Genomic DNA, 26,778 nt, shown 5'->3' on the forward strand with positions numbered 1-26,778 from the left:
TTTTTGTCAAAAAGGGGGCATGCATAGCTTTTAGGGGGCTTATAGAGTGCTCCTGGGGGCTGGGGGGGGGAAATTGAGCAAAAAACAGCCCTTTTTCGCTCATTTCTGCCCTCCCCAGTCCCCAGGAGCACTCTGAAAGCCTCCTACAGGCTGTGCATGGCCATTTTGGTGAAGGTAGCAGGGTTTCAGGAGGTAAAAAATGCTATATTCCGTGTATAAGACACACCCAGATTTTCAGCCTCTTTTTTGAGGGGAAAAGGTCCGTCTTATACTCCGAAAAATATGGTAGATGGAGAGATGGAGGGAATGCTTATCGAAATTGCAAATGACACCATAGAGTGGGACAGCGAATATTCTAGGAGAAAGTAACATAATTCAAACGATGTTTGGTAAGCTACAGAAATGGGCCGAAGAGAACACAGCGAAGCTTTAACAGAGACACATACAAAATGCTTCATGGGAAACCCAAGTCAAATGTACACCTATAGAGATTTCTATAACACTTTGTACACAGTAAAAGTGTTAAAAATGGTGTGAAAAAGGTTAAAAGCAAACTTAAGACAAATGGAAAACGTCTGATCGGTCTTCCTATTTCTGTCCGAGCTGCTCTGGTGAAAAATAATGAAATGGAATAACTACGCATAAGGGACCCGGAAAAGCAACTGCATCTACAAAATTAATTTAGGCAATTCATTTATACCCGTGGTAAGGCAGGCGGCTTTTGGAGGAAGTAAGTTTATCGTGGCTATTAAAAATGGAATCAAATGTTCCTTTTCAGAGACTTTGATCGTGGAAGAAATAATTGGAGGTATTGACTTCATTCCAAGTTCATTAACTGCTACTAGTGAAATTAAGAAGAAAGACAAGGTCAGTGATTAAAGCCAGAGGGTTCTTTAAATATTGGAAGCTGCAAAAGTTCAGCAGTCTGTTATTCCTTAAGTTAAAGGTAAAGTGAAGGCATCTCCGTGGTCATGTGGCCGGTATGACTGAACGTCGAAGGCGCACGGAACGCTGTTACCTTCCCACCAAAGGTGGTTCCTATTTTTCTACTTGCATTTTTTTACTTCCTGTCGAACTGCTAGGTTGGGACAAGTAACAGGAGCTCACTCTGTTATGCAGTGCTAGGGATTCGAACTGCTGAACTGCCGACCTTTCTGATCGACAAGCTCAGCGTCTTAGCCACTGAGCCACCACACCCCTATTCTTTTATCCCTAAGAAAAGTTAAATAATCATAGGGAAAGCTAAGCAATCATAGGAAAAGTTAAGTAATTTATTTATTAAAGTCACCTGCCTGTAGACCACTTTAACCTAATGAAAGGCAGATAATTTTAATAATTAAATTCCTTTTGCTGAAATAATGTCCATAATAAACATTAAAAAAAAACAGTCTCTACAAAATCTAATGTTAGGAATGACGTAAAAGTAGAAAGCCTTTACATCATAAACAGCATAACACCCATTTACGAAGTATCAGTTAAGAGACTGAAAAATCAGGAAAATGGAAACAGCGGATTCAAGCGATGTTCTTACTGTGATCCAAGTGGTTGGATTTGATGATCTTTTCGGAGTAGTCAGATATACTGGAGCATTCAATCTGCAAGATAGAAAAGAGAAAGGAAGGAAGCCCAACGCTAAGCATGTCCGATTAACAGTCAGAAATCATAAGCTTATTCCAGAGAGTTTGTCCTGCCAAGACAAAGGTTGTAGAAGGCCTTCACACCTCGTGTCGTTGTCTAGTCCAGGGCTCCCCAAACTTGGCAACTTTAAGACTCGTGCAACAGAAATTTGGGGGCTCAACTGTGTGCCGGCGTTCCAAATATCATGCAGAATTAAATCAGAGTCCAAAGCAGATCTATCCTTAAAGTTCCAATTTAATAAGACAGACACGTTGGCACAAACTGTGGAATCCCAAATCTAAAAGCTTCCTGGGATTCCACCCAGTTGAAAGTTCATGATCTTATCCCCACACCCATCAATCCATTACATGGTCCAATCTTCTTTGCCCACGCTGACATTTCCACCCATCTAGTTCCGGTCAGATGCAGAGGTGCGGAGACAAAGAATGACCTTGATTTCTAGAAAGGAATGACAACAACACATTCCACAATTCTACTCCTTACTATTCCCCCCTCCCAATTGCCCACTAATGAAGCAGCATAGTAAAGAAAGAGAGAGAAAGTGCGGCAGGCCAAAGATTCTAAAAGGAATATAACTGCAGGCCTGACACTGTGGTGGTAAGTCGAGGACTAACTGTACTACTTTCCTTAAGCATTCCTTAAACCAGTGGTTCTCAACCTTCCCAATGCCTCGACCCTTTAATACAGTTCCTCATGTTGTGGTGACCCCCAGCCATAAAATTGGTGTCTCAGTTCCTAATACCATCGAAAATATGTGTTTTCCGATAGTCTTAGGCGACCCCTGTGAAAGGGTTGTTCGACCCCCAAGGGGGTCCCAACCCACAGGTTGAGAACGACTGCCTTAAATGTTTGTGAAGTGAGTTTTGCCTTGTTTTACAACCTTTCAGGCCACAGCGAATTGCTGCAGTCGTTGAGTTAGTAGCAGGATGATTCAGTGATTCTGGTTTTCCCATCGACTTTGCTTGTCAGAAGGTTATAAAAAGGGGGGGATCATGGGATCTGCCAGGACCAGAGGTGGGTTCCTACCGATTTGGACCGGTTCAGCTGAGTAGGTAATAACTCGGCCTACCACGCACCTGAACCGGTCCTATTATCGACGGTGCCATCATTATTTTTGCTTTTGCGCATGCGCCGAACATTCTCCATTGCAGAAATGTAATGTCCCCCCTCCTTATTTCTTACATTCTGCGCATGCACAGACCTTTTTAGGTGTAAACGTGCACACAGCGGAGCACACATTTGGCCTGTGAGCCAGCGAAATCAGTCTGTGCGCGCAAATTGTTTTGCCTGCCGAACCAGCAGTCATGCGGTAGCAACCCACCCCTGCCCAGGACGCTACAACTGTCATAAATGTGGGTCAGATCAGATGCCAAGGGTCTGAATTTTGACCACCTGACCATGAGGATGTCTCAGTGGTTGTAAGTGTGAAAAAATGGTCCTAAGTCACATTTTCTAGCGCCGTTGTAACTTTGAATGGATGCTAAATGAACTGTTGTATGTCGAGGACTCCCGGTGCTTACCGTACATGCTGAAGCGTCTAAGGCTCCCTTGTGCCAAACGAAGCCTCTACTTATTCCTAAAGCCAGTCATTTCTCCTGCCTGCAGATCATTCATAAACATGATGGAAGATCAAATCGTGGAGTGATCCAATTAATATTTCACTCCAGGCTGAAGAGGAGTCCTTGATGAGCGCTCTCTGAAAATGATTGTCTCGCCAGGTAGGTGTCCATTCAATTATCATCCTCTCTAATCTACAGTTAGCTAGCTTGCTCATCATAATGTCGTGGGCTCCTCGGTCAAGTGCTTTGCTGAAAGGAAGACAGATGGTGACTAAAGCATTCGTACTACAGAAGCCAATTGGTAAAGGAGAATATTTGTGGCTGAGCGTTGAAACGAGGAGTCCTTGGTACTCCCTGAGCTTGGCTGTTTCCTTGCAGATGTTTCCTTAACCAAACTAGTTAACATCATCAGTGCTAGAAGGGAGTGGGTTTTGTGGAATGATGGGAGGAAGAGGAGGAGGAGGAGGAGGAGGAGGAGGAGGAGGAGGAGGAGGAGGAGGAGGAGGAGGAGAACAACGATGACTGTGGGGTCCTTGGTGCCCTCTGAACTTGCTTCTTTTCTTGCAGATGTTTCATTACCCTAGCTAGTTAACGTCATCAGTGCTAGAAGGGAGTGGGTTTTGTGGAATGATGGAGGAGGAGGAGGAGGAGGAGGAGGAGGAGGAGGAGGAGGAGGAGGAGAGGAGGAGGAGGAGGAGGAGGAGGAGGAGGAGGAGGAGGAGGAGGAGGAGGAGGAGAACAACGATGACTGTGGGGTCCTTGGTGCCCTCTGAACTTGCTTCTTTTCTTGCAGATGTTTCATTACCCTAGCTAGTTAACGTCATCAGTGCTAGAAGGGAGTGGGTTTTGTGGAATGATGGGAGGAGGAGGAGGAGGAGGAGGAGGAGGAGGACGACGACTGTGGGGTCCTTGGTGCTCTCTGAGCTTGCTTGTTTTCTTATAGATGTTTCATTACCCAAACTAGGTAACATCATCAGGGCTTTTGTGGAATGATGATGGAGGAGGAGGAGGAGGAGGAGGAGGAGGAGGAGGAGGAGGAGGAGGAGGAGAACAACGATGACTGTGGGGTCCTTGGTGCCCTCTGAGCTTGCTTCTTTTCTTGCAGACGTTTCATTACCCTAGCTAGTTAACGTCATCAGTGCTAGAAGGGAGTAGGGTTTGTGGAGAGGAAGTAGGAGGCGGGCTGTGGAGTCCTTGGTGCTCTCTGAGCTAGGTTGTTTTTGTTAAAATATTCATGACTGGGAGAGACATGGAAATAAGGCCAGCCAATGAATAGGCACAGCAACTAAGTCAGCCAGTGGGAGCTTAAGCAGATCTGAGTCTGTGCAGAGAATTGAAAATGAAACTTTAGCAGTCTGCTGCTCTGAGAAGTAAACTAGCAGTCTCTCTGGCCTTGCCTGCTGAAATGGAACTAACTCCTTGTGTTCGCCTGTAACTCTCCTGCCTTGTGTTTACTTGGAAGAACCCCCTGTTGGTATTGTACATTTATTCATCTATTACTATGTATAGAAAGAAGTTAATGAACCCAGCTGAATCATTTCTCTGCGTGTGCTTTCTGGATTTGATTTTTTTTTCTGTAACAAACCCCGTCCGTTTTCTTGCAGACGTTTCATTAACTGGATTATGTGACATCATCAGTGTTAGAAGCGTTTGTGGAATGGAGGAGGAGGATTGCGGAGTCCTTGGATGAAGGAAGAGCAGGCACGAAAAGACCTGCCCATTAAGTTAGGACACTTCCCAGACGACCTCCCCCGTGCCAGATGTTTGGGAATGTAGCTGCCAAAGTGAAACGACAGCCAGCATCCGTTCTCCTTACCCCATAGACTTTCTTGGCTCCCGCCTTGGCAGCGAACATGGAAAGGATGCCCGTGCCACTCCCCACATCCAGCACAACCTTCTCCTTAAAGACGTGCTTATTGTGATACATGGAATTGCGGTAGGTTAGCGTGCGCACCTCGTCCTTCAGCATTTCCTGGGTTAGGGGAGGAAAAAAGACACCGTCCGGTCACATCGAAATTGGAATGTACGTTGTTTCTTCCTGCGACTTAAATCTCTTTCTCTGAACCAGCAAAAAGGCTGTTGCCAATTTCGCAGAGGAGATGCTGAGGGTTTCTATACCATGGCAACACGAATACGTTAATCAGTGAGATCAACCTTCAAAGCGCATTCTCTTTCATCCAGCCGGCAGCTGTTCCATCCGTGTCCCCGACGACAAAATTGTCGCCGAGGACAGGATCTCAAAAGTGCCCCGAAATATCTAGAGCACTGGATGTAATTAGTTTGCAGCACAGTTTAATATCGCCATTCTAATCACATCTGGATGAATGCCGAGCTTGTGAATTGAGCTAATATGCTTTAATAAATAAATAAATCTATTCTGACCCAGCTCCCCCAAATGAAGTTTAACTCAAAGATTCCTTTATTAGGACTGCCGGCAAAAAGGTTTTCTCTCAACGCAGGCTAACACATCTGTCCGGCAGGGAGATGAATAGTTGCCTGCCAAATCAATTCATCTCTGCTCCCTGCCTTTTATCCCCAGAGCTAGGGTGGGGCTTTGCTAGCAGTGGGGGCTGTTCCTTCCCAAGGACTGGCTCATAGATTTCCACTGCTCTCCTCTCCTCTGCCTTCTGCACATCCACGCGTCAGGCACTGGACCCAGCTGTTCCTCCTCTTCCTCATCAACCACCTCCAGACCTGGGGGCTGTTGACTCTCCAACTGATGGACAGCCCAGACTCCACCTCTCTCTCTCTCTCTCTCTCTCTCTCTCTCTCTCTCTCTCTCTCTCTGCCAGCTCCATTCCCTCTTCCCCCTCCTCCTCCTCCTCCTCCTCCTCCTCCTCCTCCGATTTGGCTTTTGGAGGCCAAGAAAGACATGCAGAGTTGCTTCTAAGTAATTTCCTTTATTGTTCCTGACCCACATCTTACTCAACTATAACCACTGCAAGTAGAGTTTGATTTACGACCACAACGAAGCCCAAAACTGCTAAGTGAAAACATTTGTTTACATGAGTTTGGCTCCATTTTAAGTCCTTAAGTGGATGTGGTAAAGGCAAGAAGGGAAGCTCCCTTGACCTATGGATGAAAGAGACACAGTTCTAAAACCCAGTGTCACCTATTGTGGTAAAGGTTGCATTTAGCTGGATTCTGGTTCATTAACAAGGAACCCACAGTTCTTGGTTTTCATTTCTCTTGCTACTTAACAGTAAATGTCTCCCTTACCCTTCAGGATGGCACGTTCAAACTCTAATTGAAATGTCATCTCTCTCTTTTTTTTTTGGTTCAAGTTCTGACTAGTAATGAGCAATTAGAGAGAACTGTGTCAATGTCCCCAAAGTATTTTAAATTAACTTCTTCGTTCACTGGATTTGCAGACTACGTTTCCTCTGCAGCGTTCCAGGAAGGTGCACTGAATTCTTAGCAGCAACAGTGAATTTATTTACTAAACAGTGGATTTATTTCAAGATGAGCATTCCTGCAACTGCCTTCAGGCAATGGTCTACCACTTGGCTTTTGATCCTGTTGGGATTCCACTTTCCACAATTTGTGTCTCATTCCCAAGAGGCTAGTAGCACCGGTCTTTCAATCCTATACAGTTGCAATTTCACCCTAGTCCAACTAGTCAAATTAGTTATCATGCTTACTTAACAACATGAAATTCAACAGTGAAAAAAGTAAGGTTCTGCATTTAGGCAAGAAAAACCAAATGCACAGGTACAGTATAGGTGGTACCATGCTCAATAGTAGTAACTGTGAGAGGGATCTTGGAGTCCTAGTGGACAACCATTTAAATAGGAGCCAGCCGTGTGCAGCAGCTGCCAAAAAAGCCAACACAGTTCTAGGCTGCATAAACAGAGGGATAGAATCAAGATCACGTGAAGTGTTAATACCGCTTTATAATGCCTTGTTAAGGCCACACTTGGAATACTGCATTCAGTTTTGGTCACCACGATGTAAAAAAGATGTGGAGACTCTAGAAAGAGTGCAGAGAAGAGCAACCAAGATGATCAGGGGACTGGAGACTAAAACATATAAACAGTTGCAGGAATTGGGTATGTCTAGTTTGATGAAAAGAAGGACTAGGGGAGACATGATAGCAGTCTTCCAATATCTCAGGGGTTGCCACAAAGAAGAGGGAGTCAAACTATTCTCCAAGGCACCTGAGGGTAGAACAAGAAGCAATGGGTGGAAAGCAAGGAGAGAAGCAACCCGGAACTAAGAAGAAATTTCCTGACAGTTAGAACAATTAATCAGTGGGACAGCTTGCCTCCAGAAGTTGTGAATGCTCCAACACTGGAAGTTTTTAAGAAGGTGTTGGATAACCATTTGTCTGAAGTGGTGTAGGGTTTCCTGCCTAAGCAAGGGGTTGGACTAGAAGACCTCCAAGGTCTCTTCCAACTCTTCTCTTCTCTTCTCTTCTCTTCTCTTCTCTTCTCTTCTCTTCTATTCTATTCTATTCTATTCTATTCTATTCTATTGGTTTGCTGTTCTGGAGGCCATAGAAAGTAGAAATCCTTTCATTCTCCCGAGTCGGTTGGAACTGAAGAAACTTCTTGGAAGAGAAGCAAAATATTTTCAAATGGGGGGGGGGGGCAACCAATAAAGTTCAGTTGCTTTTTTTGGAAAAAGCACCTTTGGAATGTGTGTTCAGAAAGAAACTAGAGCCCAATTAAACGCTGGTGGAAAATCACAGACTGGCTGTTTGACAGCATCTCACTCCAGACAGCTATTGTGAATTTCTGAACCTGTTCCCATTATTCCGGGCTGCGTTGCAGGTGCTGACCTATATCAATCTCGCAAAACGGGGCCGTGGCGGCAGTAGATTGGTTTTCGTTAGAACTCTTTGTTCAATATGTGTCTCCAAAATCTTCTTTTTGGGTCTCCCCCGGGGGGGAATCTCATCTCCACAACAGCGAGCTCGAGGACAGCTTTGGCAAAGAAGGTTCTGAATTTATTTTCACGGGAGAATAGGACAAAAAAAAACCCCAAAAATCACTTTTGATCTCCCCTGTACAATCTCACCGGCTGCCAAACCAGAAGGCTTTTATGCAGTCTCAACGCATCGCAGAGGGTAGAAATCGTGGAAATTCAGAGTCAGTAGTAGTAATATAGTTGGAAGGGACCTTGGAGGTCATCTAGTCCATCCCCCTGCTCACGCGGGGGACCTGTACTAGGGATTGAACTGAGACCCGAGGGGTTTTTTTTTGACCAGGGCAAGAGAATAAAAACAAAGCGTTCACAGTTTGTCTTGTGTCCTGCATTGGCTTATGAAAAGCAACCGACAGTAGTGGCCAAAATTGTGGAAACCTTTTGGGAAAATTGTATTTTCTAAAACTAGCTAATAACGCCACTTTTTGGGGGGGGCAGTAGTACCATAAAATTAAATATCAATGGAAAGATGATTTAATCAAAAATGTAATGCAATGACTTTTATGAAGGATTTTGCTATTAGAATAGCAGTTATAAAGAAGAAAAGTGAAACGCATAGAAAAAAACAAGATCTACTAAAATGATCACCATGCCAGTTAATCCTTAGTTGGGTAACCTTTCGCATGAATTACGGCCTTACAACGTCTTCCCATGGAGTGAACCAAGTCTTTTAGCTCTGCAGCTGTTACAATGTGAAACCAAGATTGAATGATTGCTTCTATTAACTGAGTTTTATTGCTGAGTCGCTTCTGACTGACAAGTTTCTTTAGTCAACTCCATATATTTTCAGTTAGGTTAAGGTCTGGGCTTTTCCCAGGCTGTTCCAGCAGAGGAATATGATTATCTTGAAACTCCCCCCCTCCCCCCAAAAGTTGTGTTATTACCATATTTTTCGGAGTATAAGACGCACCTTTTTGCTCCCTAAAAGAGGGTGAAAATTTGGGTGCGTATTATACACCAAATGTAGCCCCACCCACCGACCGACCCCAAACCCTTTGGCCTCTGCCTCCCAGCAAGTTACCTCTTTGCAGCAAACGGGGGCTTGCAGAGGCTTCAGTACCCTATAGCAGTGATGGCGAACCTATGGCACACGTGCCACAGGGGGCACGCGGAGCCATTTGTCAGGGCACGCGAGGCGCTGCCCTGTCAGCTGGCCAGCGCGCATGCACGCGCTGGCCAGCTGAGTTCACCGTTTTTTAAAAGCCATTTTTCGCCCTCCCCAGGCTCCAGAGGCTTTATAGGAGCCTGGGGAGGGCAAAAAGAGCCTCCCCCGGAGGCTTCAGGGACCGTCCGGAGGCTTCCCTGAAGCCTTCGGAACGCTTAAAACGACCCTCCGAGCAAACCGGAAATGACTTCCGGTTTGCTCGGAGGGTCGTTTTGAGTGCTCTGAAGGAATCAGGGAAGCCTCCGGACGGTCCCTGAAGCCTTTGGAATGCTTAAAACGACCCTCCGAGCAAACCGGAAGTGTCTTCCGGTTTGCTCGTAGGGTCGTTTTAAGCGTTCCAAAGGCTTCAGGGAAGCCTCCGGATGGTCCCTGAAGCCTCCGGAGGGCCTCCGGGGGGGCAGGGGAGGCTCTTTTTGCCCTCCCCAGGCTCCTATAAAGCCTCTGGAGCCTGGGGAGGGCGAAAAAAGCATGTAAAAATGGGGGGGTCACGCCTGTTGTGCACGCATGCGCCCTGGGGGTCACGCATTGCATTATGGGTGTGGCACGCCTGCACACGACCCCCCTGCGCTCCCCCCACTTGTGGCATGCGAGCCAAAAAAGGTTCGCCATTGCTGCCCTATAGCAATCCCTGCAGCCAGTAACAGCTGATGAGCAGAAGAAATTGAAAGTGAAACTTGCTGTTTGCTCCTTGTGGCAAATTGCTGGGAGGCAGATTTTTTTTTTCTTGTGCTAATCAGGCTGTTTGCTGCAAGGAGGCAAGTCAGCAACTATAAATGCCTATAGAATGTTCAAATTCTTAGACTTATTTTTTAAAGACTGCTTTATTGTTGTTCTAGACAACTTAACAAAATGAAGGATCTTTAAAAAATAAATGCTTAATCTGAAGAGGCCCCAATAGCGCTTTTAAAAAGTGCTGTTCTTTTAAATAGCAGAGAATAACTATACTTCCAGAAAGCACATCAATTTTAACAGCATCTGTAGAAGTATAGTCTGAAATATAACACTACAAACAGTGTATATTGTCTGTACTGTTTGTTGCAAGGGGGCAAATTGCTGGGAGGCAGAGGCAGATTTTTTTCCCTTGTTTTCCTCCCCAAAATCTAGGTGCGTCTTATACTCTGAAAAATACGGTAGCCATCGAACCTCAAAAATACACTTTCCCCAAAAGATTTCCACAGTTTTGGCCATTACTGCAGGACGCAAGTCGTGATAATTATATTGCTGAGACTTGTTATAATGCAGTTGGCTAACTCAATGGCTAAACATTGACTCAATAACGTATCAACAGTTTTAATACCAAAGCTACAGGCTTCAGTTGGATTCTGCTACAGAAATGCAGCGCAAGTGTTTGGCAGAAAGAGGCTCCAGTGGGACCAAATTATACACCAATAGGGAGGTGGGAATCACTTTTGGAAAGCAGGTTTCCCACTACGGAGAAGTTTAGGGGAGGAAGCCAAGTCTACAACCTACACAGTCCAGGCCATGGTTGTCCCAAAGCTGCTTTGTTTTTTGTTTTTTTTTTTGTCAAGAGACAAATGGACTTCCTGTTGTTGTTTTTTCTTTGAAGATGTTTCGCTTCTCATCCAAAGGTTTATGCTATTCTCGCTTAGAAAAAAAAAATTGGAAGGGACCTTGGAGGTCTTCTAGTCCAACCCCCTGCTCAGGCAGGAAACCCTACACCACTTCAGTCAAATGGTTGTCCAATTTCTTCTTAAAGAGTGTTCGAGCATTCACAACTTCTGGAGGCAAGCTGTTCCACTGGTTGATCGTTCTAACTGTCAGGAAATTTCTCCTTAGTTCCAGGTTGCTTCTGTCCTTGATTAGTTTCCATCCATTGCTTCTTGTTCTACCCTCAGGTGCCTTGGAGAATAGCTTGACTCCCTCTTCTTTGTGGCAGCCCCTGAGATATTGGAAGACTGCTATCATTTCTCCCCTAGTCCTTCTTTTCATCAAACTAGACATACCCAATTCCACCAACCGTTCTTCATGTGTTTTAGCTTCCAGTCCCCTAATCATCTTTGTTGCTCTTCTCTGCACTCTTTCTAGAGTCTCCACATCTTTTTTACATCGTGGCGACCAAAACTGGATGCCGTATTCCAAGTGTGGCCTTACTAAGGCATTATAAAGTGGTATTAACCCTTCACGTGATCTTGACTCTTTCCCTCTGTCTATGCAGCCTAGAACTGTGTTGGCTTTTTTGGCAGCTGCTGCACACGGCTGGCTCATATTTAAATGATTGTCCACTAGGACTCCAAGATCTCTCTTGCAGTTACTATTAGTGGTACCAGATTCCACCTATTCTATAGCTGTGCATTGGGTTTCCCTTGCTTTTCTCTACATTGAATTTCAAGTGGATTTTTCAGGTTGTTTCAGCTTAAGTCCACCCTCAAACTCCCGTAAGACACCGTTCTGGGTGTTGTTACCAAAACACTCTTGGACCAATTACCTCATGGATTCCAAAATGAGCGTACGAATCAAAGTAATAATCTCTCGACGTCATTTCTTCTGGATTCAGGAGTTTCGCCAGCTTGCCTCGGCCGGGACAACTTGGCACCAATGGAGATTGAATGGCAGGCGGGACAGGATTCGGCATGGCGACAGGCTGGAGAGGTTTGGGGGCGCCGCTGTACACCTGAAAGACATCACGAGGAAAGTAAATAGTCATCGCATTTTTGCGCCCACACGCCCTTTTCATTGTATTTCGTTGTAACCAATTTTGTTGTATTTAAGTACAATGAGAGTAAAGATTATACTTATACTTTACTTCTGCACTTTCAATATTTGATTTTCTTTCTATTCATGTTTTGCGGTGTTTGGGGATCTTACTTTTTACCAGCTCAGATGCCTCTTCTTCCTGTCTTGGTCTCTTTAATGGGTGGAAACGAATCAAGGAGAGAAGCAACCTAGAATTAAGGAGGAATTTCCTGACATTGAGAACAATTAATCAGTGGAACAACTTGCCTCCAGAAGTTGTGAATGCCCCAACACTGGAAGTCTTTAAGAAGAGGTTGGGCAACTATTTGTCTGAAGTGGTGTAGGGTTTCCTGCCTAGGCAGGGGATTGGACTAGAAGACCTCCAAGGTCCCTTCCAACTTTGTTATTCCATTCCATTCCATTCTGTATAAAAGCAGATAAACATCTATTCTATTCTATTCTATTCTATTCTATTCTATTCTATTCTACTACTCTACTCTACCCTACTCTACTCTACTCTACTCTACTCTACTCTACTCTACTCTACTCTATTCTATTCTATTTTTCTGTTCTGTCCTGTCCTGTCCTGTCCTGTCCTGTTCTATTCTATTCTATTATTCTATTCTATTATTCTCTTCTCTTCTATTTTTCTGTCCTGTCCTGTCCTATTCTATTCTATTTTATTATTCTATTCTATTCTATTGTAACAGGTACTCCTTGACTTAATGACCACAACTGATCAAATCCTCTGTTATTAAGGAGATATCAGTTAATAGCACTTAGCAATAGACTTATATACCGCTTCACAGTGCTTTACAGCCCTCTCTAACCAGTTTACAGAGTCATCCTATTGCCCCCAGCAATCTGGGTCCTCATTTTACCCACCTCAGAAGGATGGAAAGTTGAATCAACCTTGAGCCCATCGTGATTGAACTGCCGGCAGTCGGCAGAGTCAGCCTGCAATACTGCATTCCAACCACTGCACCACCACTGCTCTTAAGTTAAGTGAGCTTTCAGGGAGCCCCTTTTACAGCCGTTCTTGTAAACAGTCATTAAAGGAATCATTGCAGTTGTCGTTAGTAACACGTTGTAAAGTGAGTCTGACTTTGCTGGGTCAGAAAGTCACAAAAAGGGGGGGGGTCATGTGACTCCGGGAGACTGTGACCCTCATAAATATGGATCAGTTGCCAAGAGTTCGAATTTTGATCGTGTGACCGTTGTAACGCCAAACGGCACTGAAGATACGACGGCACTGGAAAAAAAGTCACTTATGACGGTTTTTCACACTTTGTAACCGTTGCAGCATCTCCACCGTCTTGTGATCAAAATTCAGAGTCTTGGCAACTGACTAAATCAGGGGTCGGCAACCTTAAACACCCAAAGAGCCATTTGGACCCGTTTCCCACAGGAAAAAAAAAACATAGGTAGCCACAAAAATCTTCCCGTGCCTGACTATTTCCTGAGTGGCCACAAAACTATCATATTTAGTTGAATTAAACATTCTGTTTCCTTCTGCAACTTTTCTTTTCTTGGATTTAACCATGGTTGGCCTACCTGGGGGTTGAAAAGCTCAATAAATCACATGCCAGTGGGAATCACACATTGGCTGTTGTGAGCAACAGGGAGCCGCAGCCGAGGGATGAAAGAGCCACAGGCAGCTCCAGAGCTGTGGGTTGCTGACCCCTGGACTAAATGAACCATTGTAAGTCAAGGACTATCGGTAATCTCCCAGATCTCCTGGCACCTTCGCTGCCTCTCTCGCTGAAGCCTGCCAAAAAAATCTGGCCACTCTCCTGCCGTAGGGCTTATACAACCTCACTCAAATGGAGAAATGGTCCATTATGGTTGTTCACAGCATGTTTAATTGCTTTTATATCTCTCTTGCATTTCCGGGACCTCGAGGATGACATCTTTCTCGGGAGCTGCTCAAACCATCCTCCTTTCTCCAGCAAAGTTTTTCTTGGGCACCGTCCAAGCAAACAATAAATAGGTCTTTGTCAATATCTAAAACAGAAAAACGACGAATTGGTTGTGGGCTGCAAGAGTGGGAGCTACAATAGCCCTGGAAATATTAAGTGCAAAATGAGTGGGATGGCTAGATAAAGTCAATGAATAAAGAAATAGCAGAATGACAGAACGAAGAGAGTTGGAAGGGACCTTGGAGGTCTTCTAGTCCAACCCGTTGATCAAGCAGGAAACCTTATACCATTTCAGACAAATCTCTTCTTAAAAACCTCCAGTGATGGACTATTTCTGAAGGCAAAGTTGTTCCACTGGTTGATTGTCTTCCGTTAGGAATTCTCTTAAGTTAGGTTGCGTCTCTCCTTGACTATTTCCCATCCATTGTTTTTTGTCCTGCGTTCTGGTGGTTGGAACACAGGTTGACCCAGGGGTGGGTTCCTGTTGGCATTACAACCAGTTTGGGGCCCAAATTTTTTTGCGCATGCGAGACGCGCATTTTGCGCACATGTGCCTTTGCACCTAAAAAGGTCTGTCCATGCGCACAATGTTTAAAAAGGGAGAGGAAATACATTTTTTCAATGAGGATTGTTCTGCACATGTGCAGAATAGAAAATCAAGATGGCGGCCCCGAGGATAGAACCAGTTCGGGGCGCTTGTCTGGCTGAGTTACTACCTACTAAGCCCAACCGGGCCGAACCTGTAGGAACCCACCTCTGGGTTGACCCCCTTGTCTTTGTGGCAGCAACTCAAATATTGGAACCTCGCTATCAAATCATCCCTAGTCCTTCTTTTCATTAAACTAGACCTACCCAATTCCTACTTAAAGTTATCTCATTGTGACATCCCCTCAAATATTGGAACACTGCTATCATGTTACCCCTAGCCCTTCTTTTCACTAGATTAAGGTAAAGGTAAAGGTTCCCCTCGCACGTATGTGCTAGTCGTTCCTGACTCTAGGGGGCGGTTCTCATCTCCGTTTCAAAGCTGAAGAGCCAGCGCTGTCCAACAACGTCTCTGTGATCATGTGGCCGGTATGACTGAATGTCGAAGGTGCACAGAATGCTGTTACCTTCCCACCAAAGGTGGTTCCTATTTTTCTACTTGCATTTTTTAACGTGCTTTCAAACTGCTAAGTTGGCAGAAGCTGGGACAAGGAACGGGAGCTCACTCTGTTTTGCAGGGATTCAAACCACTGAACTGCTGATCTTTCTGATAGACAAGCTCAGCGTCTTAGCCACTGAGCCACCACGTCCCTCATTAAACTAGACATACCCAATTCCTACACAAGGTTGTCTACTTAGCCCCTCAAATATTGGAAGACTGCTATCGTGTCACCCCTAGTCCTTCTTTCCACTAGACAATTCCTGCAACTGTTCTTCATTTTGGTCTCCAAGCTCTTAATCATCTTTGTTGCTCTTCTCTGCCCTCTTTCCAGAGTCTCAACGTCTTTTTATTACAATCTGGTTAGCAAAACTGGATGCAATATTCCAGATGTGGTCTTGCTTACCAATTACTACAGTTCTGCTTTCTACCTAGGTCCCTGTACCTCAGCTATGGGGATGCTCAAGAAATGTTTGATATGTAGGAGCCAAATGACATCCAGCCCTATAAATCTCTTCCACAGGATGAAGGGAGGTGGGCAGGATGCCAGCTGGCCAGATGTTTGCTCTCTCTCTCTGGAGCGTAATGAAGACCCTGAAATAATTTATGGACAACAATTTGCAGATCCATCCTCACCTGGACCTGCCCTCTCTTCTCTAAAAAAGAAGAGACAGAAGGAGTTAGATCCCCATAAATCTAACTCCTGGCTGTTGGTCTCAGAACTTGGAGATTTTTGTAGCGTTTTCAGTTTTCCTAAACTAGATCTCGAGGGACCTCACAATTTTAACAGAAGAGGGAGACAGGATTCCTTTTTTTGGGGTGGGGGTGGGAGAAAGTTTTATTTCTTTTCTCTCATAAGTACATTCACAAATATACATTCTCATAAGCACTGTTAATATTTAGGTGTTATCTTTTAACCTTTATCACAACTCAATGAAGACTTTAAAAATATAATCGGGGTAGCTTTCCCTGCCCCCCCCCCATACATCCATCTTATTTTACAACAACCTTACTTCTTCTCTCTCCTTCCCCCCCTCCCTTCTCTATCTTCTTCTTTCCTCCTCTCCTTTCTCTCTCCTTCTTCCCATCCCTCTCCCACACCCATCCTCTCTTCTTCCCCTTCCTACCCTAACTCCTACTCTTCCAACCCCTCCCTCACCTCCTCTCCTTTTCCCTTTCTTCTTTCCCTCTCCTTTCTCCTTCCTTCCGTTGTATTTACTTATTTTCCTCTTCACTCTGATGGGTTTTCGGTGTGGGATTCAAGCAAATCCCGTTCTATATTTACATAAAAAATCAATTCCCTCTTCCACATTTTATTTTCATTGTAATAGTTCCACATACGTCATCTTTTAACTGTATATTCGTATATTAATACTTTTCAATTTTCCCCTTCGCTTTGTTTAGTAGGGCGTCATCTGGGTTACTCAATCTATAATCGTTTATTCATATTCCTTTTCTAGCCAATCATAAAATCGCCCCCATGTCCTGAAGTACACCGATTCCCCTTTATCCTTTATTCTCAAAGTTAGCCAAGACAGGATTCCTTTATCACCATGAAATTGATAAAACCTGTAGGAGGAGAGCCAAAAGTTTATGCATTAAAAAAAAAACCGGGTTAGAAAAGATGCCACCAAGATTGATTTTATGATTACACAGTGATATTTCTCGCTGTAGACAAAGCTGTCATTTGGGAGGAGGTGCCTAAGGTTAACTAAATCAAAAGGCCGAATGCTTTAGCACAGGAAGTCCTGGATTTACGGCCACAATTGAGCCACAACATTTCTGTTGTTAAGTGAGACATTTGCTATCTGAAATGTCGTCCCATTTTATGACCTTCCTTGCCATCGGTGTTAAGTAAACCACTGCAGTTGTGACATTAGTAACATGCAGGAGTGGTATTCCCTTACTTTCCCTATCGGTTTGCAAGTGTGAGTGCATCCACAAATGTACTCAGCCTTCCACAGATGCTCTTTGATCGCCTGTGTGGCTTGCACACCTGCGTGGGTCTTGAAAACGTGCCTCAATAGGGCGGCATAGAGCAGTGATGGCAAGCCTGGGGGGAGCGCAGGGGGGGGCGCGTGCAGGCATGCCACACCCATAATTCTATGCTCACGACCCCAGCGCTTCCCCCATTTTATTTTTATTTTTTATTCTCTTACATAGCATTTTAAGTATACATTCACATAGTTGTTATTCTTCTATATATTTATTATTCTTATACATGTATTCGTTCATTTAATAGGTTATAATATACAATTTGGGTTGCTTTATTTGCCATCCCTTCCCACTGTTGTAACACCACCTCATTTTCCCTTTCTTTTCTCCCTCCCTCCCTTCTCTACTTCCTTCCTTCTTCCTCTCCTTCCCCTTCCTTCTTCCATTACCTTTCTCCCGCTCCTCCTCTTCCTCTTCCCCTTCCTACCCTCTCTCCTTCTCTTCCTCTCCCTTCCACCCTCCTCTCTTTGCCTCTTTCTTCTTTTCCCCCGTCTTCCTTTCATTTTCTCCTCCTCTCTCCCTTTCTTTTTCTATTGTTGTAGGCGTCTCTTTCAAATCTCAGTTTATATTTCCTTGGGATGGTATTTCCGGAGACCCAAATATAATTTGATATCATTTCTTATTCCCTTACCTTCGCTAATCTATCCTAGCTATATTTCCCTCCCCTTTATATCTCGCTTATGGCTGTATACTTATATATTTAATATTTTCTTTTCTGTTTTCCCCTTCTTCCCCCGCTTTTCCATTTAACAGTGCCTCGTCTGGGTTCTGTATCTTCTCCCTATTTTCTTTTCTAGTTTCCTTTCTCTAGCAAATCATAGAATCTTCCCCATGTCTTGAAGTACTCCGATTCCTCTTTATCCTTTATTTTCATTGTCAACCGGTTCATCTCTGCACAATCTAATATCAGGAGGTTTCCCTGAAGGCTTCGGAGGGCAAAAAACGCCCCTACGAGACTTCCGGTTTGCTCGTAGGGTCGTTTGCCTTCCGGAGTCTTCAAGGAAGGCTCCTGAAGGCTCCGGAGGGCTAAAACCGGCCCTACAAGCAAACTGTAAGTACGTTCCTGAACTTCTGGTTTGCCCGTAGGGGTGGTTTTTCGCATTCCGGAGGCTTCAGGGAAGCTCCTGAAGCCTCCGGAGGGCACAAAATGATCTCAAAAGAAGGCTGAAGCCAGCTGGTTAGCTGACAGGGCAACGCCTCATGTGCCCGGACAAATGACTTTGCATGCCATCTGTGGCATGCGTGCCGTAGGTTCGCCATCACGGGCATAGAGCCAAGGTGGAGGATCACCCGCAATTTCCACTACCGGTTCGGGCAAACCAGCCCCAAACCAGCCCGAATACTACCTGTGGTAACCTGGTTGTTAAGTGAATCTGTTTTCCCCCTTCATTTTGCTTGTCAGAAGGTTGCAAAAGGACCTTCCAACAGTCAAAAATAGGAGTCAAGTGCCGAGCCTCTGAATTGTGATCACGTCACCACGGGGATGTTGTTGCAAAGGTTGTAATTTGTGAAAAGCGGCCGTTAAGTCACTTTTTCAGGGTTTTGCAACTGTAACAGTCACTAAATGAACGGTTGCAAGTTGAGAAATACCTGTACAACTATCTGTGTTTGTAGTTATAACAGGCCCCAAAGAGGATCGGTTGCAATTATTGGGTTTGTTACAGGGGGGAAAAAAAGTATTAGAGAAAATAAAACACATAAGCACAAAATCCGAAGTATTGCCACAGATTAAACTAGTCCTTGTCCTCAGTTGGCACTTGAATTCCCCATTTAGGAAATGAGAGATTAAAAAATAAAATCTCCATAAACCTGAATTGATCGCCTGCCACTCTCTTTCTGTCAACACAAAGTCCCTTCCCTGGGGGAGAGCCCTACCCTCGCCCTTCTTGCCAAACACAGAGTTAATCGCGTCCTAGCGACGGCCATTCATTAATTTTGCTCCTAGTTTCTCCCCAAGGCCTCTGTGTGCTGACCGGCTAGAGAAATCTGTTCTAGCAGTCTGTAGCAGCTGCCAAAAAAGCCAACACAGTTCTAGGTCGCATAAACAGAGAGATAGAATCAAGATCACGTGAAGTGTTAATGCCACTTTATAAGGCCTTGGTAAGGCCACGCTTGGAATACGGCATTCAGTTTTGGTCGCCACGATGTAGAAAAGATGTGGAGACTCTGGAAAGAGTGCAGAGAAGAGCAACCAAGAGGATTAGGCTAAAACATATGAAAAACAATTGCAGGAATTGTCTAGTTTAATGAAAAGAAGAACTGGGGGAGACATGATAGCAGTGTTTCAATATCTCAGGGGTTGCCCCAAAGAAGAGGGAGTCAAGCTATTCTCCAAAGCACCTGAGGGAAGGACAAGAAACAATGGATGGAAACTAATCAAGGAGAGAAGCAACTTAGCACCAAGGAGAAATTTCCTGACAGGGAGAACAATTAAATGGTGGAACAACTTGCCTCCAGAAGTTGTGAATGCCCCAACACTGGAAGTTTTTAAGAAGATGTCGGATAATCATTTGTCTGAAGTGGTGTAGATTTTCTTGCCTAAGCTGGGGGTTGGACTAGAAGACCATCAAGGTCTCTTCCAACTCTGTTATTCTATTCTATTTTAACCAAGGAGAGAAGCAACCTAGAACTAAGGAGAAATTTCCTGACAGAACAATTAATCAGTGGAACAACTTGACTCTAGAAATTGTGAATGCTCCAACACTGGAAGATTTTAAGAAGATGTTGGATAGCCATTTGTCTGAAATGGTGTAGGGTTTCCTGCCAGAGCAGAGGGTTGGGCTATAAGACCTCCAAGGTCCCTTCCAATTCTGTTTTTCTATGCTGTTATGATATGGATTCACAATGGTGTTGTGATCACACTTGAAGATACACATTTCGACAAAGAATATTTGTAGCTGAGGGTTGTTGGTACAGGAAGTACTTGACATAACTTCAATTGAGCCCCAAATTTTTGATGCTAAGTGCTTCCCCATTTGATTTTGCTGCTTCCCCATTGATTTTGCTTGTCAAAAAGTTATTCTATTCTATTCTAAATCCCTCCCCCCCCCCCAATTTGGCAGCGTAATAACGTTTGACTTCAAATCAGAGTTCAAGTCATTCTGCTGTTTTTGGCCACACACTTCCAATTTACAACAGCAAAACATTCATTTTGGCGAGGCGACAACCTGTTAACGCAACTTTTTAATCTCGTTTTCGGAAGAGATCGGTCATGAATATCAAAATGGAAGTTTTTGGTCGGGCTTTGGCTAGAAACAGAGGAAAGGCTGAAAGGGTAGCCTTGTTGCTGTATTTACCCACCAGTCTCTCTCAAAAGAGCCGAAAGGTAAGCAATGGGTTTAAGCCAAACTGCCTTTTCTGGTTGCTAGGTAATATTCTTCCTTCCCCTCGCGAGTCACAACATAGTAATTAGACCTTTCTGTTCAAATACAACATAGACATTATCCTCTGTTGGAATTTTTCCAAGAATGCGAACCTATTAGAGAATCCCTTTACAGGAGATTTAATATTCTTTTCAATCTAATCTTGGATTTCCAGCAGCCTTAGGTGGGTGTGGGGAGAGAGCGAAGGTGTTGGGTTGAGCCTCTGATCCCTAAATGATAGTTTGAGAGATGTGTTCCTATTCTGAGGGAAAGTGTGCTATTTTGAGGACCTTGAAGATACATTGAGGACCTGTACCCTGCAAGAGTCAAAAAGAGGGCTGTGAAAATATTTACAGATCCCTCGCGTCCTGGACATAAATTGTTTCAACTCCTACCCTAAAAACAATGCTATAGAGCCGTGATGGCGAACCTATGGCATGCGTGCCACAGGTGGCATGGGAGCCATTTCTTAGGGCACGTGAAGCATTGCCCTGTCAGCTCCAGCTGATTTCGGCTTTCATTTTCGACCGTTTTTTGTCCTCCGGAGGCTTCTCAGCCTCCGGAGAGAGAAAAACAGCCCAACCTGCAAACCGGAAGTCGGAAAACAGGCCTCCAGGGGGGGATGGAAGAGGCTGTGTTCGCCCTCCCCAGGCTCCTAGAAAGCATCTGGAGCATGGAGAGGGCAAAAAATGGGGTCCACCGTACCATTGAGTGCCAAAAGTGGGGGGAGGGGTGGTCACACACGCATGTGCAGGGGTTTGAGCATGCATGCGTGGGAGCTCTGTGCACATGCGTGGGGGCTCACACACATGCATGGGGTCTCACACCTATGCGCGGAGGGAGGGTGCATAGAATTATGGGTGTGGGCACATACACACACAACCCCTTCCCCACACTCCCCTTGCTTTTGGCACGCGATGGCAAAATAGTTAGCCATCACTGCACATCAGAACAACTGGACACAAGGATAGTTTTCCCCCGAATGCCATCACTCTGCTAAACAAATAATTCCCTCAACACTGTCAAACTATTCACTAAGGCTGCATTACTACTACTATTAGTCTTCTCATCGTTCCTAACACCCATCTCCTGCCACTTATGACTGTAACTTGTTGCTTATCTCTTTACGATTTATATTGAAATAGTGTCCTGGTAGGATTTGATTGCTTACTTGTACTCTACGACTATCATGATGATTCATGAGGAATGTATCTTTTATTTTATGTACCCTGAGAGCATCCTGCACCAGAGACAAATTCCTTGTGTGTCCCCATCACTCTTGGCCAATAAAGAATTCTATGTTCTATGTTTTCTGCCTCTAGTAATCATAATAAGTCATTCCGCCGTGTGAAAAAGCCTCGGGATACGATAGCTGGAGAAAGGTTACTGGGATTTGTTATCCTGTTCGTGATTCAATAAACTTCTGGTGTCGGTTGGACATTTGCCTGGCCCAAAGTGCAGATGTCCCATTTTTTCACCAAGAGGCAAGCCATAATGAAGGTCAGGGTTTTGTATTGAAGAAGGCGGGAGAAGCCGAAGCCAAATCATAAGTAAGCTGATTTTGCAGCCCTCGAAGCTCAAATATCAGAGGAGCCGTAAGAAGCACAAGAGATGACAGAAAACCACCAGTCTGGAAAAGAACAAGGGCTGCAGCCAGCAAAATGGATCCATTGAGATTCATCTTCCTCTTATCGATCGTGCAAAGTGCAACTTTTCATCCTTCTCCTTCTTGCATTTGTAGAACCTCACAGCTCTTTCTCTGCTGTTCCCATTTCCCCTATTTCTCTTCTGGGAAATAACAGAATAACAGAGTTAGAAGGGACCTTGGAGATCTTCTAGTCCAACCCCCTGTTCAAGCAAGAGACCCAATACCATTCCAGACAAATAGCTGTCCAATCTTTTCTTTAAAAACTTCCAGTGTTGGAGCATTCACAACTTCTGGAGGCAAGCTGTTCCACAGGTTAATTGTTCTCACTGTCCGGAAATTTCTCCTTAGTTCTAAGTTGCTTCTCTCCTTGATTGTTTCTTGCACTGCCTTAAGATGTTTTGGAGAATAGCTTGACTCACTCTTCTTCATAAGGTAAAGGTAAAGATTTTCCCGCACATGTGTGCTAGCCATTCCTGAGTCTAGGGAGCAGTGCTCATCTCCGTTTCAAAGCCGAAGAGCCAGCACTGTCCGAAGATGTCTCCGTGGTCATGTGACTGAGACACAGGATTTGTTGTGAGCCGTGTGAGACGGCTCGGAGTCTGGGCATGGCTTAGCTTAACTGTTCTGTGTATATTGTCTTTGCTTGAGTGCATTCTGACCGAGGCTTCCCCAAAAAGAACGAGGCAGAGTCCTGGTCACGACAAAACCCCTTTTATTAAACGAATGTGAATCCCTCTCATTCACATTCAGCAAAGGCCTGGTGAACAGTCTTCCAAAGGAATATTTATGACTACAGACCTTATCTATCTTGGAAAGCTGCCGTGTAAATATTTTCCAAATGAGGTGCTGTGCAAGGAAAAGACTGGGCACAGAGTCTCTGAGATTCACGGACAGATCTTCACACTCCTGAAATGAATCTAATGACTGAACAAATGAATTGTTTCCTGCAAAAGCCCACTCCCCTTTCACTCCTCTTTTATTTCCTATGGGAGGGGCCAATCACCGTTCACCTGTGACTTTACTCCCAAGTCAACCCTGATTTCTGAGTTGTTCTTTTCTTCTGGCAGCTCTGCACATGCACACACTGGGAACAGGCTCCAGCTGTTCCTCTGCCTCACTGCTGTCTAGCTCCATAGGCACCTGATCACTGTCAGACGGCCTCGGCCCGATCTCTACCTCTGCTGCAGAGCCCTCGTCCGAGCCTTCTCCAGCCTCCAGGACTGGCCCATCTTCCTCCCCAACCTCCTCACTGTCTGACTCTGCTGCCAGCTCTGCTGACCGCTTTGCAGGCCACAACAGGGTGCCCTCACTTCTTGTCCTTGTCCTTGCTACTTCTTCTCTCTACCACATTGCAAGAGCTTCATGGGTATTGTATACATGCATCATGTTTTATATTATTGTATATAAAGAAGTTTATTCCATAAATGAACCCTGCTGAATTATTTACTTGTGTGCTGGCTGGATATCTACAGACTCTGACACCTTCCCTGCCTAGAGATATATAAGCTTCCAGCCTTCTTATTTTGGCAGTTAGCCTGCTCACTTCAACTTGCCAACATGAAGGCCATGTTTAGAGAGAGACTGGCCATTCCCACAAGAAGCTTCCATCCTGATTTCTGTAATAGCTATTCTTTCTGGTAAGCCCAGTCTTTTGATGTCCTTGCTCTTAACTTTTGGCTATGGATGAATCTGATTGGGTTAGGGCAGGGGTCAGCAACCTTAAACACTCAAAGACCCACAAAGGTCCTAACCGGAAGCTCCCCGTTCAATTCTGGAGCCGACCGGAAGTCCGGTTCCCCCACCATAGAGTCTCCTCCTAGCTCCGCATTCTTTTTCCTCTACCTGTCCTAACCGAAAGCCCTATCAATTGTGGAGCTGACCGGCGACAGGGAGCTGCAGCAGAGGGAGGAAAGTGCCACATGCGGCTCCAGAGCTGCAGGTTGCCATCCTTGGGTTAGGGTGAAGGATGTCTCTACGTGACTGAAGACAGAACACTGAAATCTATTTCGGATCTCTCCGTGGCTTGGCTTCCCCACTTTTCACATTCTTGAATGTCAGCAAATGTGATTTGTTTCCTAAATGTTATGGTTATAAATGTGGGTGCTGAAGAAAATCGGTATCATGTGTCAAAAATAGTAAGAGTGGGCATTTCAAGCTCTTTCGAAAGGTTGGGCGGGGGGAAATAGCACCATAGCAACCAAGTGAAGCGATACAACTTGCAAATAGAAAGAAAACTAGCAGGTTCACCCCTAAACGAAATGACCTCTTTGTTCCAGCTTTCCGCAGTTTATAAATAGCCTGAAACCTGTTTTCAAAAGCACCCAGGAGGGGTGCAAAAAATGACGCTGCCTTCAAAGCCACATTCTTATTCCAACTGACTGATGGACAGAGATGAGTAAGCTAAGGGTAGGACGATCTAATAGGTTCAGGTTCCTCTCTCTATTTTGAGGCCAGTGGTTCTATCGACCACACCTCTGGAATTTGAACAGTGAAGTAGGACTTACAGATGACCAGAGGTGAGCCCCAATCAAATCACCTGCCAACACTCGCCTTCCATATGTAATATGTGCAGGTTTTTTTTAAAAAAGAAACAAGCGAGAAGAGAAATCAGGGGGGAAATGCATGAAAACAGAGTAAGGTTCTACATTTAGGCAACAAAAACGGAATGCACAGGTACAGTATAGGTGATACCTTACTCAGCAGTAGTAACTGTGAAAGGGATCTTGGAGTCCTAGTGGACAACCCTTTAAATATGAGCCAGCAATGTGCAGCAGCTGCCAAAAAAGCCAACACAGTTCTAGGCTGCATCAACAGAGGGATAGAATCAAGATCACGTGAAGGGTTAATACCACTTTATAATGCCTTGGTAAGGCCACACTTGGAATACTGCATTCAGTTCTGGTCGCCACGATGTAAAAAAGATGTGGAGACTCTAGAAAGAGTGCAGAGAGGAGCAACAGAGAGGATTAGGGGACTGGAGACTAAAACATATGAAGAACGGTTGCAGGAACTGGGTATGTTTAGCTTAAGAGAAAGAAGGACTAGGGGAGACATGATAGCATTATTCCAATATCTCAGAGGTTGCCACAAAGAAGAGGGAGTCAAACTATTCTCCAAAGCACCTGAGGGTAGAACAAGAAGCAATGGGTGGAAACTAATCAAGGAGAGAAGCAACTTAGAACTGAGGAGAAATTTCCTGACAGTGAGAACAATTAATCAGTGGAACAGCTTGCCTCCAGAAGTTGTGAATGCCCCAACACTGGAAGTCTTTAAGAAGATGTTGGATAGCTATTTGTCTGAAACGGTATAGGGTTTCCTGCCTAGGCAGGGGGTTGGACTAGAAGACCTCCAAGGTCCCTTCCAACTCTACTATTGTATTATTATTGTATTGTAAAACAGTTCTGGCTGGATATCTACAGACTCTGATATTTTCCATGCCTAGAGATATATAAGCTTCCAACCTTCTTATTTTGGCAGTTAGCCTGCTCACTTCAACTTGCAAACTAGAAGGCCATGTTTAGAGAGAGACTGGCCATTCCCACAAGAAGCTTCCATCCTGATTTCTGTAATAGCTGTTCTTTCTGGTATATCCAATCTTTTGATGTCCTTGCTCTTAACTTTTGGCTATGGATGAATCTGATTGGGTTAGGGCAGGGGTCAGCAACCTTAAACACTCAAAGACCCACAAAGGTCGTAACCAGAAGCCCCCCGTTCAATTCTGGAGCTGACCAGAAGTCCAGTTCCCCCACCTAGCGTGGCATCCTTTTTTCCTCAACCTGTCCTAACTGAAAGCCCTATCAACTGTGGAGCTGACCAGCGACAGGGAGCCGCAGCAGAGGGAGGAAAGAGCCACAAGCGGCTCCAGAGCTGTAGCTTGCTGACCCCTGGTATATGAGTTTGGTTAACGTCCCTTCCCATTTCCTTATTCAAGTCCTTCCTGCAAAGAGTACAAGGCTAGGGAAGAATCTTAGTTAATCATAGAAAGTGCAATTGGAAGGGGTCTTAGAGATCATCTACTCCAACCCGTTGCTCAGTGCTGGGGACCACTAAATGATACCTAACAGGGGGATCTCCAGCCCATGTTCATAAACCCCCAGCGAGGGCAGCCCACCGTCATCCTCAACAGACCTTTGGCCTATTCAACACCTTGCCAATTCAGGAAGTTCTTTAGATTTTAGATTAGATTAACAGAGTTGAAAGGGACCTTGTAGGTCATCTAGTCCAACCCCCTGCCCAAACAGGAGACCCTGCACCATTTCTGATAAATTGCAGTCCAATCTCTTCTTGAAAGCCTCCAGGGATGAAGCTCCCACAACTTCTGGAGGCAACTTCTCTTCCATTGGTTGATTGCTCTCCCTGTTAGAAAATTTTCTCCTTATTGCAATGGCTTTTTATGCTGCCGCGTCACATTGCTTGCTCATGCTGATGCTCATGGTTGAGTAGAATCCTAACCTTTTCCCCCATGCATCTTCTCAAAAAAAAAAAAAAAACCCACATAATCCAGGAGTTCTATAGGAATCTATACAGTGATAACGATAGTTTTACAGAGGAAAAAGAATTACAGTGTTTTGAGAAAGCCACTTTGCCCAAAGTTCCAGAAGAAATCAAATGTATGCTAAATGAGGAAATAAAGATGCCAGAACTAATAGAGGCAATAAAAAAGCAAGAGAATAATAAAACACCAGGTCCTGATGGGTTACCAACAGAAATTTACAAAGAACATCAAGA

At 44.7% G+C, this 26,778-nt stretch overlaps 1 protein-coding gene across 2 annotated transcripts in view; it reads right to left on the reverse strand.

Moving 5' to 3' along the window:
- PRMT8 (protein arginine methyltransferase 8) overlaps positions 1-26,778 on the reverse strand; it is a 56,329-nt gene that overhangs the window by 25,225 nt on the left and 4,326 nt on the right. For both annotated transcript variants that reach the window (XM_081958011.1, XM_081958012.1), the window contains exons 2-4: positions 11,735-11,920; positions 5,014-5,169; positions 1,532-1,595 (exon numbers count right to left, since the gene is read on the reverse strand). In XM_081958011.1, coding sequence (XP_081814137.1) covers positions 1,532-1,595; positions 5,014-5,169; positions 11,735-11,920 — 406 coding nt within the window. The remainder of the gene's footprint in view (positions 1-1,531; positions 1,596-5,013; positions 5,170-11,734; positions 11,921-26,778) is intronic.

Source organism: Natrix helvetica, assembly GCF_964273705.1.
Source record: "Natrix helvetica genome assembly, chromosome: 6".
Taxonomy (NCBI): Eukaryota; Metazoa; Chordata; class Lepidosauria; order Squamata; family Natricidae; genus Natrix; species Natrix helvetica.